Raw genomic sequence first — 19313 nt, 5'->3', positions numbered from 1 at the left:
GGGAGAAAGGGTTGATAAGATGGACTTTGTCAAAATTAAAATTTTCTGCTCTTCTACAGATATTACCAAGAGACTGAAAAGAGAAGCCACAGACTGGGAGAAAATGTTTGCATAACAAATATCTGATAAGGCGCTGTTATCCAAAATATACAGAGACTTCTTAAAACTCAACCATAAGGAAACAAATGCCTGATTAAAAACCAGGCTGAAGTCCTTGACAGGCACCTCTGTGATGAAGACACACACAGAGGGAAACAGAAATGAGATGTTCTCCTCCTAGGCCATGGAGAAATGCAAATTAGAGCAGCCAATGGGCTGGACCGAAGGCTCAGCAGTTATTACAGAGGATTGGAAATCCATTCCCAGCACTAGGTCAGGGAGGTCACAACTGCCTGGAACTCCAGCTCTGACGCCCTCTTCTGGATACCATGGGCACTGCACTTATAGGCACATACCCCACCCCCAGACACATTACACGCATAATTCAAAAAGCAAACAAACCTCAGAACAGCAACAAGAACAAGAACCACACCACAACTAAGAATGGCCAGCATCAATCACCCAGTGCCTGCCAGGGGAATACTCATTCCTCCAAGACGTGCACCACCAATGTGGAAGACGGTTGGGTGCTTGTTTTCTCCCTGCCTCTTTGCACAGGGCTCACTATGTAGCCCTGGATGGCCTAAATTTACTATGTGGACCAAGATGGCCTCTGACTCACAGAGATCTGTCTGCCTCTGCCTCCTGAGTCCAGGGATTAAAGATGTGTACCATCAATCCTGGCTTGGGTGGTTTCTTACAAAATTAAATAAAACCTATACTTAGCCAGGCATGGTGGCTCATGTCTGTCATTTTAGCATTGAAACAGGAGAATGACTACAAGTTTCGGCCCACCTTGGGCTATATAATAAGACCTTATCTCAAACACACACACACACACACAGCCACACAGCCACACACACACACCCATCTCTCTCCCCAAATCACACTCTTAGCATTATTTTTCACAAATCAAAGTTAAAATAAATAAATATATAAATAACCTCCAAGTCTCTTTAGCTCATGAGGGTAGACAATTTCCAGACTAATCTAGTTATATAACTGGCTGTCAAATCATGTGGCCAGTGATCCTTCCGGGACCCTCTTGGCTCTAGATCATAATAGACAATCCTGAGCAAATCAGAGACGTGCCAACAATTTGGATACCAGAACGCTTATAATGAGATTTCTCCATATTAGCGAAAATTTAGAAATAATAAAAAAAATGCAGTCAGTGTGAACTGGCAAACTATATTTCACCCACACAATGGACTCCAAGCAATCCTGTAATTGAGTTGATGCAAAAATATTTATTGACATGGCACACGGGGCACAGTAGGTCCTTAAGGGAAAAAGATTAGAGAACAGAGAATGTCTGGCTCCCTTAATGGAACTCAAATATCATTAGCGATGGTGTCTAATTAAGGGGAACGGTTAGCTGGTGTTTTTCTCTATCCTTTTCCCTTTTTGTTGATCTGCATTTCCCTCCTAAAATATAATAGATTTCATTTTAAAAGTAAAAAAATATTAATAGTAATAATGTCTCAAAGTGTATCAGTCAGGTTCTGTCTAGATCTGGACCAAGATACCAAACAGATTCTTCTAGAATGGCTTTAGAGACATTCTATGCTGGCAGCTTGCAGCTGTCTGGGCCTCCTCCCTGGGGCCCAGCTTTGTCTTGACAACATACCACTTGGGATTTGAGCGGCCAAGGCTTAAATGTGATCGGTTTACCCCTTTCTAGCCTACTCAGGGAACCCCGTTGTGCTTTGTAGCTAGAATACCCTGCTTCTGGGAAAAAAAAATATCAGAATCACTGGGGAGCTTTCAAAATGTTGAGATTTTCCCTTCCCACCTATTTATCTCAAGGCTGCAGAGGGCAGCAGGGGCCTGCACCACCCGAGGGACACAGGCTGGAGTAGACAAAGGGCTGGCCTTTTGGATAGAATAGGTATCCATTCTACCAATTTGCAGAGGAGGAGGTGGTGATGAGACCTCACTTCTTTCTCCTCTCTTCATAAGAAGATTACACGGCACGGCTACTTCATCCTCAGGTGGGAATGTGTGTAGTGATATTTCATTTGTATTTTAACAAGTAAAGCTTACCTGAAGATTAGAGAGTAAAACAGCCCCACTGGTCAGTCTTACAGACCAGGCAGTGGTGACACACACCTTTAATCCCAATAGTTACACTAGTTTGCCATAGAAACTGGTGGTAGTGGTACACACCCATAATCCCATCCCTAGATAGGATTCTAAAATGGGAGGAGACAGCTCTCAGACACATTCTCATTCTGAGATTCCTGGAGGCAGTATCACCATTTTGAACTGAGGTAGAGGCGAAAGCCAGTGGCTGGCTGTTTGGCTTTTCTGATCTTCAGGTTGAACCCCAATTTCTGTCTCTGGGTTTTTATTAATCGTGCTACAGAGGACTTCTAGGAAAGTTCCACCAGGGATTTTCTATTTGTAAGTTTCTGGAAAACCCAGAGAGTGGGTCTGTAGAAGCAAGGTTACCAGAAGTTCTACTCTGTCAGGAACCACCCAGAAGTGTAATAAGATGCACTGTCTTCCTGAAATAGAAATAAGTGACATTTTAATACATAAACATCAACAGAGGGGCTGGGGCAGATGGCTCGGTGGATACGGTGCTTGTTATGCAAGCATGAGGGCCTGAATTTGACTCCTCAGCACCATGTAGAAAGCTGGGCAAGGCCATTCATGTGTGTTATCTCAATGTCTGGGTATGAAGCTCTCTGGGGCTCACCAGCATGCTGATCTGGCCAAGCTATAAATTCCAGGTTCAGTGAGAAACCTTAGAGACTGATAGAGAGAGGTGCCTGATGTCTATCTCTGGTCTGCATGCTCATGCATGTACGTGCGCACATGCATGCACACACACACACAGAGGCACATATGCATTCCTCACACACACACACGTGCATGCGTGTGCACACAAGGCAGATATGCACTCCCATGCACACACAGTCACACACCCACATGTGCATGTGTGCACATAAGGCACATATACACTCATAGGCACACACATATTCACACACACAGAGGCACTTATGCACTCGCATACACAAACACATATATCCACATAATACACGCGTATGCGTGTGTACACACACAGGCACATATGCACTTGCATGCACACACACATATTCACACACACACACGCTTGCAATGGAAACAGTTGCTGAGTTATCAGTGGCTGTTAGAAAAGGACACTACCATGTTATGCCAGACCATGAGTCCCAGTGGCGTGGATGTGGCTTTTCTCTGAGGACAGGTTCACTGTTGCTTTATTAACTTTTTCTTTTAGAGAAAAGTCTGATAAAGTCATGACTAAGGATCCTGAAATCGATCTGCCTACATCCCGACTAGCTCTGCGTGATTTCAGGCTTATGTCTGTGTTCTGTGTTCTGTGCTGGCATGTGGAAATACCTCCAAAGTTCCATGTCGAACCCTTCACGAGTCATTTCTTGCCTGCTGTCCTGCAGTCCTGGTTCCTCAGAACTCTATACTGACTGGCTGACTCTGCTCTGGTCCTCGGCCCAGTGACCAGCAGGTGGCGCCCCAGGATACAGTTGTGTAGCTAAGAGGCCCTGTCTGCGGGAGGCAGGAGTGCCCACCCCTCCTGGCCTGCATGCCAATTGTGTGACAGTGTTACTGCTCCTTAGCAGGACAGCAACATGATAGGATCTTCTCAAGAGGCAGTTGCGCCGACTCCCAGACTTCTGGAGCTCTCAGGAGAGCACGAAGGGACACCACACAGCCTCCTGGTTGTAGCTGCCAGTCTTCTCACAGTTTGGGGGTACACCCGCTGTCCTTGCTCAAGTTTCAGTATTTGGAAACTTCGGTACACAGATAACTTTCTCATCCTCTACAGTGGCTTCCAGAGCCACACTGAGCTCTTGAAGAGCTAAATATCTTAAGGGTCAAGATCCTGGCTTTCCCATAGTGGGGAAGGGGTGACTTCAGTTCAGGGATTTTCCCTTACAGGACCTCTTCCATGGTCATCTCCTGGGGTCACCTCCTGCCCTGTCCCTTTGTTCATCTCTTTGTATTCTTTTCTTTTAAAGATTTTTTAAAAATTTTATGTATATTGATGTTTTGCATGTATGTCTGTGAGGTAGAATTACAGACAGTGGTGAGCTGCCATGTGGGTGCTGGGAATTGAACCCAGGTCCTCTGGAACAAGAGCCAATGCTCTTAACCACTGAGTCATCTCTCCATCCCCCTCTTTGTCTTCCTAACCAGACCACTCCATTATGAATATTAAAATAAGACATGAAGACCTTACAGTAGGTGCTTAAACTAATTAGTTCACAAGATGTTAGTTGGGGGTCTGAAAAGTAGAGAGCGTGTACCTTGGAGTCCTCCATCTCTTCATCCTAAACGCCTTTCTTTCCTTTCCTCCCTCCCCTCCTCCTCTTTTGTGGTTCCTTTTCTTTGTGTGTGTAACATATGTGCACAATATGTACATGTTATCCATGCACATGTGTGTAGTGTATGTGTGAAATGTGCGCTTGGTGTATATGCATATGTATGTGTGGTGTATGTGTACATCATGTGCATACATGTGTGTAGTGTATGTGAACAACATGTGCATGATGTATATGCACATGTGCGTAGTATATGTGTACAATATGTACATGGTGTATATGTGTACATGTATAGTGTATGTGAACAACATGTGCATAATGTATATGCACATGTGTGTAGTATATGTGTACAATATGTACATGGTGTGTATGCACAGGTGTGTGTACTGTATGTGCACATATACACACATGTGTTCAGTGTATTGTGTAATATGTGCATGGTATATATGCATATGTATGTGTGAGTGTGTGGAGGCCATAGGCGGATATAAGGTGTCCTGTCTGTAGCTCTCTTTAGACAGTATCTCGCCCTGAACCTGGTGCTAGGCTGAGCAAGCTCCAACAATCCTCCTTTGCCTCTCTGCAGGACTAGGGTTAGAAGCATCTATGTAGCTACATCCTGCTTTGGATATACGTATGCAGCTGCACCCAACTTTTGGGGGCTGGGATTTGAACTCAGGTCCTTATGCTTACACAGCAAGTGTTCTTAGCTGAGTCATCTCCCAAATCTTCCTCCTTGTTCTGTTTCTCTGCCTTCCATTTTGTCCACACAGCTCTCACAGCGCGGCCCCCAGGTGCTCACTCAGCCTCACCCATACCCAGTTCCGGGATCGGCTCCCGATGATGTCATCCTGACATCAGCCACCCCTGCCACTTTGCCTGGAGTACCTGACAGTCACTCTCGGATCGTGGGTCACTCCACACACCATGGAGGCCTGGGTGCCCTTGATGACACTCTGGTCCTGGGGGGGCTTGGTGATGCGGGTCCGGGCTGTAAGACAAGGGAGAGACAGTGCAGCAAGCAGGGATAGTTCTGTGGACAGTGATGTGGGGCTGGCACAGGAGGTACATTCCTGAGGTGATCTGGGGCTGTTCGTCCGGATCTTGGGAGAGGATGTGCGATGACCTCATGTGTAGACAGGTGTGGAGACCATATAAAAGTCTCAGAAAAGTGGAAAGGACAAAATGTCCCAGGGACACTGATCCCTAGGAGCCACAAACATGCTGGGGACTCAGAGTGCCAGGGAGGGAAGAGAAACTGCAAGCTGAGAGTCACCAGGACCATTAGGGCAGCTTGTTGGTGACAGGCAGGGTCTAGTTATTCACCCCAGGGCCTAGGGATCAGCCTGGACAGGTGACCGGCCACACAGTCGGGGTGTACACCCCAAGTGGAAGAGGCTTGAGACATCTGGTGGCATCTCTCCAGGCTGATCAGCGTCAGGTGGCTCACCTGAATGGGCCTTACCACTATGCCACCAATGCCACTAATGTCTTAGCTGCTTTCTTGGCAGCATGAGGGCAGGAAAGGGGCTGAGAGGGACACCGTCTGGCCCACAGAGTCAAAAATATTTACACTCTGGCCTTGTGTTGCTTTCTGCCCCTAAAATACACAAGACAGCATTTTACAGATCTCTGGACTCAGCCAAGCATGGCACAGCCTCCCCATCCCGTGGCCTTGCTGGCAGAGCCATCACCTCCTGGTTCTTGGCTTCTAAGTTAATTTGTCACCATCCCTGTGACAGGAAGATCCTTGGCTGTGTCAGCAACACAATATGAAAGTGCAAATGCTGGCAGCCCGCCACTATGAGGAGTCACTCACCCCATACGACCAGGTCTGCGGAGGCCTCGTCGACTCCCCGAGAGTTGGTGGCCAAACAGGTGTAGGTACCCGCGTCAGAGATGTGGGTTGGGCTAATGAGCAGGCTGCCAGACTCTAGCAGGGTGAAGCGAGGCAGCTGGACAGAGCCACTGGCTAAGATGCGTTCCCCTGAGGTGACAAAGCGATTGTCGGGGTGTCAGAGGCAGCCTTGATATTGGCCCTAGATGCTCACTCAGTCCTAGAAGGTCTCGGGTACCCACCCAGCTCTGGAAATGTTAAATGGGTTGGAGACAGACCTGAGCTTAGGACAGGCCCAGGCTCACAGGGACACAGGGTAGCGGTAACTCTTACGGGCCACCCTTTTTGCCACGCCTCCACCCACCACCACATTTGCCTTTCACCAGAGGAGGCCACGCTCTGTCTGCTATTGCTGCTAGCACCGGCCAGCCATGGCCTGGAGGCAGCTGCGTTTGGGCCGGGAAGAGGGGGCAGGAGAAAGGCTGCCAAGGTGATGATGGGTCTCCTGCCACAGGACAGGATGCTTCTGGGGAGATTCACCTTCAGGGGAGCTGAGGAGGAGAGGGATGAATGAGAGGTGCAGTGGGGTAGTGTGGGGGAGATGCGCGCCCGAGAGACAGAGATAAAGAGCTAGACTGATAGACAGATGGATAAAGATAAAGATACCACCAGGTCAGGACCGACCTCTTGCAGTAGGATGTAAGAGGTCTTGGGTCTGGCCTGGGAGGAAGGGAGGGAGGGAGGGATGGAGGGAGGGAGAGAGGAAAGGAGGGAGGGAAGGAGAGAGGGAGGGAGGGAGGGAGGGAGGGAGAGAGAGAGAGAGAGAGAGAAACAGAGCAATATGGTTTGTGAAGATGGGTGGTACACAATTATACATGTGGAACTCGATTTGCCTAGCTCCTGAAATGAGATTTGAAGACTCTCCTCGACCATCACATGAATATGCCCTCTGAATGTCCGTCCCATCTACCTTTCTGCCAAGTGATAGCAGGTCGCGGTGCCCCTGAGGTCTCACACGCCAGTACCACCGACATTCCATCAATCACCGTACTGTCCAGGGGGCCCCTGGTGATATTAGGGGCAATGCCTGTAGAGGGAGACAGCAGGATCTATTAATAACACCTAGGAAGAGACCTAACCAGGGGTCAGAAGCTCCGAGCCCACAAAAAGATGGGTCCTCTCCTCCACCCGCTGGCCCTGGTGTTACAGGGTCTTTTGCAGGGAGGCCTATGAGAGATCCAGATGTACCTGTCAGGGTAGCTTTGACTTTTGGAACCTCAGGCCTCCATTGAGGGGAAACTGAGAACCCAGAGGGCAGCCTACACCCTCAGAGACAAAGTCAGTAGGACTTGACCTCCACTGAACGCACAGTAGCTTGTCTAAGAATGCACAGCTGAGAGCTGCCTTTGTGCTGGGACTTTACCCTGGGGGACTCATGTGTCCCTGACACAGCAAATGGAACTGGCTCTTCTCCAAGGGCAGTAGGGGCCCTAGGACCTCTGGAAATGGTCACGAGGGAGCAGGGTTCCCTTTCCTCTGGCCAGATGTAGTGCTGAAGGGACCCGACGAGCTGGTGCCACAAGGGATAGGCTCCTACCATAGTGTGGTCCTGACCCACTACACTCCTCAGCAGTGGGGGGAACACTGTGCCTCATGGGGCTGCTCAGGGGAGGACACTTACTGGTGACGGCCAGGTAGGTGGAGGTCTGCGCCTCTCCAGCGGCATTGTGGGCAAAGCACTGGAGCATGCCGGTGTCGTCGGGCAGCAGGCCGCTGATCTGCAGGCTGCCATCGTTGCGCTGCTTGAAGCGAGCCAACTTCTCCACCTCCACCAGTGCAGCATCCTTGTACCAGGTGATAGAGGGAGGCGGCACCCCTGTGGGAGGCCAGGGCCACCGTCAGCACCTATGTCCCCTCATCTGCAGGAGGTCCTAGGGTGCTTTGCTTTCTAGAAGCTTCTCCTAGACATTGATTTTAGGGAGTTTGTTCTTGGAAAACTCTCAAGACTTTTGGCATAGAGAAGAGACTTTTCAGAAAATTAAAATTTCTTAGAATCAGTTTTCCACAGAAATGCTTCCGTGGCAATTTTTTAAAAAGGGGAGGTTCATTATTATTGTCGTTTAAATGTTTATGTATTATTATGGGGAGAGGGCATGCATGTGCCACTGCATGTATGTGGAGGCCAGAGGACAGCTTTGTGAGGTTAGTTTTCTCCTTTATGTAGGTTCCAGGCATTGAACCCAGATTGTCAGGTTTTTTTTTGGCAAGCACCTTTACCCAAAGAGGCATCCCATCTGCTCCTATTATATTAAGGCTTGCATTTTAAATTATGTGCGTTCGCGCTTGTGTGCGCGCGTGTATGTGTGTGTGTGTGCATGTGCGTCCAAAGAAGCCAGAGGCATCCATACCACCCAAATCTGGAGATGTGGGTGATAAGAATCCTGATGTGAATCCTGGGAACTGAACCCAGGTCATTGGCATAAGTAGTATGAACTTTTAACCTCTGAGCTTATTATTATTAATAATAATTATTATATGTATTTATGTGTATGAATATTCTTCCTACATGTATGTATTGCATCATATATGTAACTGGTGCACATAGGATTCAGAAGAGGACACCTGGAATTATGGGTCCTTGCGAATTATCATGTATATGGGTGATGGGAGTCGAACAAGTGCTCTTAACTGCCAGTCATCTCTTCAGGCCCTATTGTTATTTTTGAGACAGAGATTTATGTATCCCAGGCTGCCCATGAACTCTCAGTGTAGCCAAGGATGACCTTGACTTTCTGATCCTCCTGCCTTGACCTCCCAAGAGCTAGTATTACAAAGGCTGTGTGATACCACACCTGGTTTATATAGTGCTGAGGATTGAAGCAGGGTTTTGCCCATGCTTTGCAAACACTGCCAACTGAGCAAACTCTCCATAACTGGCTTCGTATTCATTGACTTCTACATCTTCATTATTATTATTCTCCTGTATTTTGGACAAGGTCCTGCTCAAAAGCCCAGGTTGTCTTTGAAGTCACTATAGCCCAGGCTAGCCTGGGACTCATGTCAACCCTCTTTCCTCAGCCTCTTGAGCAGGGATGGCAGGTGTGGCTTTAATTTTTTATTGTAATGCTTGACTCAGCCTTCTGTGTATTGTGCTAACCCCCAAGTGCTGCTCCCAAACTCCTGACAGTGGAGCCCAGGTGGAGAAGCAGGCAGAGGGGCTTTGTCCTGTGGCAGGTGCCTAGGAGTCCCATCTCTGGTCTTCACAGAGGAAGGTACATGTCTCCATCCCTTGGTCTGGTTCTCTCTCCTTATAGATGTCTCTTGGTTCTCCCAAGGTCCCCTTCATCCTCCCTCCCTCTGGCTCCTCTCAAACTTGACTTCCCCAGGGGCACTCTACACTCTCAAGGGGCAGCACAGCTCTGCACCCACCCGCTGCATCCTCCCACCCTGCAGTCCGTCATCACCGCGCTTCGTCCATTGGATGACACCGATTCCCTGCTATTCACTGCAACATGACGGGGGATCAGGGTGTGGCTTACAATCGACAGCTTGTCATGATTTAATTGGCAGCCCTTTTTCTTTCTTAGAGGCACATAAAATAAGGGGGCACCTCACGGCTTGTGGCATTTTGAATGAGATGAAATAAGGCATCTTTATTTGTTTATTGGTTTCTTCATCTCTTTGCAAATATGTATGCTGGAAAACAGGAGGGATCTGGCTATACGGTTCATCTGTGGACACAGCCCAGCTTACTCCCCTTGGGTGACCAAGAGTGAGTGACCCTGCTCAGATTATGTGCCTCTGCCCAAGGGTCTCAGGAGAGCTGCAGCTCCGCAAAACCCTCTACGCTACTTGGGCCATATCTCCTCCCTGGCTCAGGATTCTCTATTCTCTGGGCAGCTTGGAACTCACAGCAATTCTCCTGCCTCAGCCACTGGCTGCTAGGATGCTTTAGCTCCTACACTCCAAGCGACAGCACCCTTTTACCCTCTATCCCCTGATTACAGCTGCCTTGAGGCTCGGCTCTGTCAGGATGGGGGCAGTGAGCATGAGAAACTGCCGGTTAAGTAGGACCAGCAAGGGGAGAGGACCAAGCCAGGCAACCCCCACCTCAAATGGGCTGAGTGGGTGACACTCGTTCAGGTGAGACACACCAGGTCTGCGGATGCTGGCAAAATGGTGATTCGGCATTGTCTACAACTCTCAAATTATGGGCAATTTGGGTCTGTCACCTGTCCTGAAATTACGGTAATTTGGGCTCATTTGTAACCCTGGAGTTACGTGGGTTGATTTGCAGCCTGAGATTACGGTAATTTGGCTGTTTGTTTCCTGGGTGCCAGCACCTAGCCAGCCTGTCACTGTTTAGTAAGATGTGGTCTGGAGAGGGAGGTGGGGCTTAGAGATGTCTTGACAGGGGTGGGAGAGGCTGGAGGTCTGGGGTCCTTGTTCCCATACCCCTGACTCTGTGTTACCTTTGGCTCGACAGGGGATGTCCACCACCTTCTCCATCTCTGCTGTGATGTGTCTCTCGGGCTCTTTGACAAACTGAGGGGGCTCTGCCGAGGAAGGACCAAGAGACAGGATTAGAGGCTTATTGCTTTTATATTTAGCCACGGTGGAGATGGCATCTGGCCACACCTGCTGCGGTCTCTGCTTGTTCCTTCCTCCTCCCACAGCAGAGGAGCCCCAGTACTTTTCCCTGACTTACCCAGCACCGAGAGGTAGGCTCCCCGGGTGACCGGAGCCACACTGCTACTGCGCAGAACAGCCTCACACTCGTAGAAGCCGGCATCGCTGACGGTGGGGTTGGTGATGGTGAGCCTGCGATTGTAATCACTGATACCGTTGGAGAGCAGGGCCCCATCTTTCTTCCAGACAATGTGCAGCTTGATCAGAGGCCTAGGGGACCAGGGAAGCAAAGCTGCCCTCAGACAAGGGCATCTGAAAGGCGATGGGGGGGGGGGAGGCAGGGCAAATACAGGAAGGAGCAGGAGCAGGACGGAGCTGGCTAGCACCTTGTCACTTCTTAGTGGAAGCTTTAAGACAACTTCCTAAAATGCCTTGAAGTTCAGCTTCCCCATCTGTAGGATGGGGGCAACTGTGGCAGCCCTGGGTGACAGGTGAGTCTGTCAGTCATGGACGATGCTCCCAACAGGGCTGGGATACAGTGGTAGCTGCACACACAGCGCTGAAAGGGCCTGGCAGCTGGCCCAGCTTATTTGCTGAGTTCTCCCAGGGCCCACACTTTCCCCCACCCTCATCTTTGAGAGGTAAGGAGAGTTTGGCTTCCTTTCCATCCCCAAAGGCCCCTGTACTCCAAACTCCAGGGACCTGGTTTGCTTGGACATTCCTTCCTAGTTCCTAGTGGTTCCTCAGGATGGAACTCCCCAAGTGGGGTGGGGCTAGCTATTTGGGGCACTCAGGATCTTCCAGAAAAATCCCCTGGAATCCTCAGCTGGAGGGGACCTTGGGACCCTCAGTCTAATTCTCCAGCCATAACATGACTTTATCTCCCATAGGGTACCCAGGCAGGACAGGCTGCAGTCAGTACACCCCCTGTGTGTCTTACGGTGAGGTGTGTGTCTTACGGTGAGGTATGTGTCATGACACACTCATAGATGAGCAGACTGAGGCCCATCGTGGGGCAGGGAGCTGGGCATTCCGGGGAGCTGGCTTCAGCTCAGCCCTGCTTTTGGCCACATGGGTAACTGTGTGTAGACTGCCTGCCCTTTCTGGGCTGTAGGGCTCTTGGCACCCACGTCATGTTGGGGGGAAAAAGAGGCCCTGTGGAAAGTTCTCATCACACAGTCAGTCCTCTTAGGAGGAGGCTCAGAGATGATCTAACAGTCTCCTCTGTGGGAACTGGAGAGACACAATAGTATCTTACAAAGTCCATGTTGGGCCCACCCTGTGTGTCATCTACCATACACATACATCTACCATGCACCCCACATACAGAAGGGCTCTGCTCTGAGGGACCATCTTCCCCTCTCTGGACGACTCTGTGTTAGGAGCACAGAGATCCACCCTCTGGCTCCACAGCCTGGGCAAAATCTATCTCCCGCTAACTCCCCATGGCTGGCTCTTTCCCCATGGACACCCAAGACTAAGGAACGCAGCTGAGTGTGTCTGACAGGGCTCTGGAGCTGCAGTGTCTACCTGCCATCCCTCCTGCTCTCGCTGGTCTTCATCTGATCAGGCTTCTGGACCCTCCCCAAAGATGAGTGTCTCCTGGCTCCTCCAGTTCTGGTTGGGAACCCACCAAAGAAGTGCCACCCACCTGGCATTTGCCACACACTCCATGGTCACCTCCGAGGTTCCGGCCACAACACTGGTGTTCTTGGGGGGGATGATGATGGTCGGCGCAATGGGGTCAGCAGGTCCCCCGACATCTGAGAAGAGGTCACATATTAGGAGGGTGGAGTCAGAGAGCCCGTCTCTGCCTGCCCATGCGGCACACAGAGGCTTTGGTCCTCAGGGCACAGAGTAGGTGGCTGTAGGGAAAGTCCCGCAGCTGTACCTGTGGACAGACTTGGAACTGCCTTCTTCCTTTCCTCATGAGTCTAAGTGTCAGGGGAGCTGGGGGGCGGGGCGGGTCCTTTGCTCTCAGTGGCCTGCAAGTCAGCCACACCCTTCTACTCATGACTACCCTCAAAAATATGCCTCCTGGCCTAAGTCTGCCTTACTGACCTACTTTGCCATTCACCCTTGACCGCTGCACCAGACCACACACACTCTACACCGAACACAGCAGCGTCCACTCCCTCCCAGGTGGAGAACACAGTCCTCCAAGCAAAGCGGCTGCCATCTTCCTCAGATCAGCAGCACGGGCGTGCAAGAGACCATTAGACTCCCGTCTGTGGATGGCTGAGATTCCCTCGGAGAAAGAAGGGGTGGGGAGAGACTGCACTCTCACCTGAGATTCTGGCTGCACCTCCTAGCCATCTGTATGCAATTAAGCCCTAATTTCAGGAGGCTTCAAGGTCGGGTGTGGGTAGAATTTACTCTACAGGCTTGGGAAAATTAACAGCAAGAGGCAACATGGATATGCGGGAGCCAAGACCATGGGGGGTGAAGACATTCCAATATGGATGCTTTGGGGTTTCCAAGCTCCTGTCCATAGCCCCTTTCCCAAGCCTGGTAAACTCATTGGTTCCCTGGTATTGTGGTTTGACTGAGCAATGTCTTCTGTAGGCTCCTGTGTTTGAACTCTTGGTCCTCAGTTGGTGGTACTGTTGGGAAGGTTATGGGAACTTTAGGGGGTGCAGCCTTGCTGAAGGAAGTATGCCACTGGGGGCGGGCTATGAGAGTTCATATCCATGCCCACCTTTGAGTTTGCTCTACTTAACGTTTGAGCGTTAAGAGTGAAGGATGCTCTTTTAGCTTCCTGCTCCGGCTTCTGGCGGCCATGGCTCCCTGCCATCATGGACTCTCCCTCTGAGACAGGAAGTCGGAAGTGTTTTACCAGAGCAATGAAAAACAACTAGTACACCTGGGGTGGGGGGCCACTTGGATGTAATTCTACTTTGGCTTTGTCATTGGCACCTAATAATGAAGTGAGAGGCATTTACATCTCTCTAGGGAAGAGATCCTCCCAGTAGTCTCCTCCCCTGGTTCAGGGCCACTCAGCAGCTGGGGATGGGACCTCCCCTGGAAACAGGGTCTTTGCAGATGTAACTGGTTCAGCTGAGAGCACGTATTGCATTGGGGCGGGCGCTCTATCCAATGGAACGGCATCCTTCTGCACGGGAATTGGGGACTCCAGATACAAGACCCACTGAGGAGAAGCTGAGTAAAGGTGGAGGTGGAGACCGGAGCCAAGAAGGGAATGCCAAGGATGCTACCAGCTGCAAGCAGCGGAGGAGGCTGTGGTGATCCCTAGAGCCCCCTGAGGGAGAATGGGGACCTACTGACCTTTTGGCTTCCGATTTTACCTCCAGACCCACCAAAAAGTCTATTCTTAAGCTAAAAAACCTTCATGTAGTGGCATGTTGTTATGGTGACCACATGGGACCAGTCCAGATGTTGGCATGGGAGCTGAGGTGGTGCTGGCTGTGGGCCTAACTGTGTCTCCTGATGGTTCATGTGTTGGGCCCTATTGTTGACATGATAGCTTTGGAGCTGAGCCTGTAGAACTGATGGGATTGGCTAGGGTTGGGAGGGTGTGACCTCCACCATGGGATTGGTACCTCCAGCCTCTCTTGTTCCCTTCCTGCCCTCCTTCTCAACATCTCTTATCTCTTGCTTCTTTCTTCTTCTCTATCTCTGCCACCTTTCTCTGCTGTATTACCATTCCTCTCTCTCCCTTCCTTCTCAGTCTGTTTCTCTCTCCCTCCCTCTCTTCTTCAGCCACACGAGGGCACAGTGAATGAGCAGGCAATAGGTCCCTGTCAGGAATCGTGTCCTCACTGGCTCCTCCATGTGACTCCCCGACCTTGGTCTCTAACTTCAGACCCGTGACAATACGCATGACTACAGCTTAAGGCTGGGCATATGGCTTTGTCACAGCCCCTGAGCTGATGCTTAGTCCTGGCAGCCACTACGTCCCCAGCACGGGACACGCACACACTGGTCGGGAGGTGTGCAAACACCCTCGCGTGACTGACGAAATGCTACAGCTGCCGTTGCCACTGTCCGTCTTCCAGGACACAGGACGGAAATGAATGAGAGCTTCCATGAGAGGGCTCATGAAATCAAAGGCGTACAGGGTGGTGCCAGGGCCGTTCTGTGTACCCTGGGCCCTGCCAGAGGTGCCCGGCTCCTCTTTGGGGGATCAGCACAGCCCCAGCACTGCCTGTAGCCTTGGCATCCACTTGGCACCTGTTCCTAGCTCTTAAAATACACCCCGAGAGGACTTTTTTTTTTCTTGCGCGACAAATCTATCTAGTTGGCCCCATTCCAGGACTCTTTAGAGGGAGACGGCTGTGACAGCTTGCACAGGTGTAGGTGTGGGGGTATCCTCTGTGGGCCAGGAGGGGGGGCACATCATATCCTTGTTGCTCACCACTGTGAGCCACCGTGGCCAGCCCCAGGCAGGTTTCCTTGGCTGAGCTCTCGGCCTTGTTAGAAACAGCTGAGGAAGACTAGGAATAAAATGTAAAAATAAAGTAAAATGAAGGGGCAAGGAGGCGGCGTATAAAGCAGAGTAATTGCAACAATATAAAGCCTCGTGTAGGTGCCATAAAGCGCGATCGGATTGAAAGCTGCTGATATAGCTGAATCCATAAACGTGTGCTCTAAGTTGTTTATTGCATGCCCGCGCGCAGGTACCATGGCCCAGATTAATGGGCCACACCGAGGAGACAGACTGTTAGAGTCCAAGTTGGTGCTGCTGGCCTGATAAACAGACAGCCTGGAGGAAGGCGAGTTACGGGGAGGTAGAGATTAAATAACGAGGGCTGCCAGTGTGACACCGGGCCCCCCTGGAGCATGTGGCCGGGTCCAGGCAGCAGCCTACAGGGCTGGAGGGGAATCGTGCTGGCTGAGGACCCTTGGTACAGGGAGGGGGCTTGCTCAGTCCCGGGTCTTGTGTGTGTGTGTGTGTGTGTGTGTGTGTGTGTGTGAGAGAGAGAGAGAGAGAGAGAGAGAGAGAGAGAGAGGAGGAGGAGGAGGAGGAGGAGGAGGAGGAGGAGGAGGAGGAGGAGGAGAAGAAAGACAGAGATCTATTTCACTCAGTCTCGGTTTTCTCAGGACAAAGGGGTAATAAAAGTCATTTCCTGGGGCCTGGAATATAGCTCAGAGGATAGAGTGTTTGCCTAGCATGCAGGAAGTCCTGGGTTCAGTTTCCAGTGTGGTATCTGGGAGAAGTAGCAGAGCTAGGGGACAGTAGTGGACATGGTGGCCTGAGCCTTTATTCCCAGCGCCCGGGAGACAGAGGTAGGTGGCTCTCTGGGAGTTTGAGGCCAGCCTGGTCGACAGCGTGAGTGCCAGGCTAGCCAGGGGTATATGGTGAGATCCTGTCTCAAAACCACAACTAGGCAAGGCAGCACACTGTAACCCCAGAAGGCCTGAGGTAGGAAGATCAGGAGTTTAAGGGTATCCTTAGCTATATACTGAGTTCAAGGTCAGTGTGGGCTCTAGGAGACCCTGTCTGAACAACAACAACAACAACAATAGCCCCCAAACCAAAAAAATTAAAATAACACCAGAGCTAGGCTAGGTGATGTAAGCTTATTCTCATTGCTGCTTGGCAGGGGGGAGGTGGGGAGGGTGAAGACGGAACCAAGAAGACAGAGAATTCAAGGCCAACCTGTGTAACCCAGCAAGACCCTGTCTCAAAATAAAAACTAAGAGGAACTAGGGAACACAGTCCAGCCATCTCTGGGCTCTAGGATCGATTCCTAGTACTGAAAAAAAAAATGGTAGCATTTGTCTGGGTGGTGTGAATTCAGGTCCCCGCTCAACACGTCTTGCTTGGTGGATATCAGGAATGGGGAATTCCCTACATAGACAGGTGGTAGGATCTGTCCTCCTGGAGAGGAAAGCTGGGAGCCTCACCAATACCAGTGCATTAGTGACTTAAGGATGCCTACGGTAAGGACTGGAAGGAGCGGCTCAGCTGGTCCAGCATGAGTGCAGAATGCGCTGCGCAAAGTAGGCGCTCAGTGAAGTTTGTCCACCTGGCAACAGCCTACCAGCGTTGGGAAGAGCTGCCCCCATCACCCCACAGCTGAGTGTTGGGCCTTGGGGTTATAAGCGGAGAGAGGTAGCCTAGCTAGGGTGACTCTGACAGAGGCAGCGAGGGAGACTTCGGTGACCTGAGACTTGTATTTTCCTCCTGACATGGACCGCGTGAGAGTACAGTGGAGCCCAGGGCCCAGGCTTTGTGGCCACCCAACGTGGGTCCCATGCCTGACTGTCAGGGGTTAGGAAAACCCACTGGGAAGTGGATGATATGATTTCTTTGGTCTGTCCCCTCAGCTTCTGTCACCTGTGAAATGTGGCTAATGGGAGCCGGTGACACGACACGGCAGTGACAGGCGTGTGACACCAGGTCTGAGGATCACATGGTGGAAGGAGAGAAGAGACTCCTTCAGGTTGTCTCTACTCCCGAGTGGGTGCTGCGGCATGCGTGCCCGCCAATAAACGTCATATAAAGTACGGATAATGACAGTTTAACCATCTGCCACCGGCGACTGCCGTAAGAGGCGCCAGCAGGCTATCAGAGTGCCCAGAGCCTTGAGTCCTGAGGAAGCAGGCAATGCCTCTGAGCAGAGGATAATGAAGGTGGTGCCAGAAGCCACCAGGTATGGCACGACTCACCATTGTAGGCTATACGGGGTTGTCCTGAGCTGTCTGCTGGGAGACTGTGCTGAATCAGGGTGCCTGGCCACCAGGTCTCCTGTGTTCTCCTGTGAGGAGGCACAGCCCAGGCTCCAGAATGCATTCAGTTTGCATTCAGTGTGTGCTGCATTCAACTCATGCTCCGGATGAAGGCTTAAAGACAGCCCTCAAGACCCCAATGCGGAATGGGCAGAAGCCAAGGCTTATGGGGTTCCTGCTGCCAGTCAGGGTGGGGGAGGCAAGACCTGGCACCTGGGAGGGGGCTGCTGATCTTTAGGAGGATTCGGGCCTCACGACCATGGCTGGGTTGGAGACTCAACAAGATGACTCTGGAGTGTGCGGATCCTAATGTTTCCCACAGTCCTGGGATGCTGCGGTGGCTAGAACCTCAGCAATCAAGCTGTGACCTCTTAGGCAAGCCCAAACAGGGAGGACATCTCTCTGAGAACTGTTGCTTTAAAGGGTCCCAGGGACAAGGCACGGATGGAGCTCGCCACGTGGAAGCCATGTTGGATCCAGCAGCTTTGAACTATTTTTGTCACTGTGGCAACCAGGGACAGTTCCCTCCAAGCTCTTTCTCAGCACTGCTTCAGACATTACCATATAGTGGAAGGAGCCAGGCTCAGGGAACACGTGACTCACTTGGCCCCAGGAGCTTCAAGTGGGCATCAAAGGGCCATTAGCTCTTTCCTGAAAAGACTTGATGGACACAGACACCTGCTCATTTCCGACAATAGCTCTCCAGCCTCAGGGCGTCCAGGCCTCAAAGACCAGGCCATCTAGCATGGTCCACGAGCCACGCATGCCCACCAACCTCCTGCAATGTGGCTTGCGTCCGTTTGATTTAACGAGATTTAATTTTAACTAATTTACATTTAATTAAAAACAGAGTCCCCAATCCAGTTATTAGAACATGTTTAAGTAGAAGTGGAAGAACTTTGGCGTAAGACTATACCTTTATGGCTCTAAATCTGATGGAATCTAAATACAGATCACGTATATCAGATGAAGATTTAGCATTCAAATTGAGATGCGCTTCAAGTGTAAGACACGCAGAGATTTCACAGACTTAGCATGCAAAAAAAAAAACCCAATGTAAAATATCCTGCTAATATATTCTATATTGATGGCATGCTAAAAGGATATTTTGGATACATCGGGTTAAATAAAACACATTAATAAAATGAATTCTGCTTATTCCTTTTTACTTTGTGAAAAATGAGGTAAGCCTCAGTGTGGTAGTGTGAGCCTGCAATCCCAGCACTTGAGAGGCAGAGGCAGGAAGATAAGGAGTTCAAGGCCAATCTCAACTACACAGGGAGTTCAAGGGCTATATGAAATTCTGCCTCCATTCCCCCCCCCCCAAAACAACAAAAGACCAATGCCCCAAACCCCCACCCCAAAACAACAAAAAACCAACGCCCAAAAATAAAACACACAAGTAATATAAATGAATAAAAATGGAACCACCGGAAAAAAATTAAAATGATATGTGGGGCTCATATTTATATTCTTTTTTATTCTATATTGTATTTCTATATACTAGTACAGGCAGGCCTGATCTCTCTCTCTCTCTCTCTCTCTCTCTCTCTCTCTCTCTCTCTGTGTGTGTGTGTGTGTGTGTGTGTGTGTGTGTGTGTGTGTGTTCATCAGATGGGTGTGACCTTTCAGGACTGGGATGCTAGGTGTAATTTCTGGGGTCACCAGCCTGGTTCTTCCTTTCTCTGTTAACGGTGAGCATGGCTCCCCCAAGGATTTGGCAGGAA

The 19313-nt window shown here is 50.4% G+C and overlaps 1 protein-coding gene across 3 annotated transcripts in view; it reads right to left on the bottom strand.

The window, feature by feature from the left end:
* Sdk2 (sidekick cell adhesion molecule 2) overlaps nucleotides 1–19313 on the bottom strand; it is a 276319-nt gene that overhangs the window by 78849 nt on the left and 178157 nt on the right. For all 3 annotated transcript variants that reach the window (XM_087909821.1, XM_087909823.1, XM_087909820.1), the window contains 7 exons: nucleotides 12545–12656; nucleotides 10973–11163; nucleotides 10737–10820; nucleotides 7946–8140; nucleotides 7235–7351; nucleotides 6247–6414; nucleotides 5316–5418 (listed from right to left, as the gene is read on the bottom strand). In XM_087909821.1, the coding sequence (XP_087765947.1) occupies nucleotides 5316–5418; nucleotides 6247–6414; nucleotides 7235–7351; nucleotides 7946–8140; nucleotides 10737–10820; nucleotides 10973–11163; nucleotides 12545–12656 (970 nt within the window). The remainder of the gene's footprint in view (nucleotides 1–5315; nucleotides 5419–6246; nucleotides 6415–7234; nucleotides 7352–7945; nucleotides 8141–10736; nucleotides 10821–10972; nucleotides 11164–12544; nucleotides 12657–19313) is intronic.

Source organism: Myodes glareolus, chromosome 9, assembly GCF_982192425.1.
Source record: "Myodes glareolus chromosome 9, mMyoGla1.1, whole genome shotgun sequence".
Classification (NCBI taxonomy): domain Eukaryota; kingdom Metazoa; phylum Chordata; class Mammalia; order Rodentia; family Cricetidae; genus Myodes; species Myodes glareolus.
The sequence above is the reverse complement of the archived record's forward strand: the minus strand, read 5'-3'. Positions and strand labels throughout refer to the sequence as shown.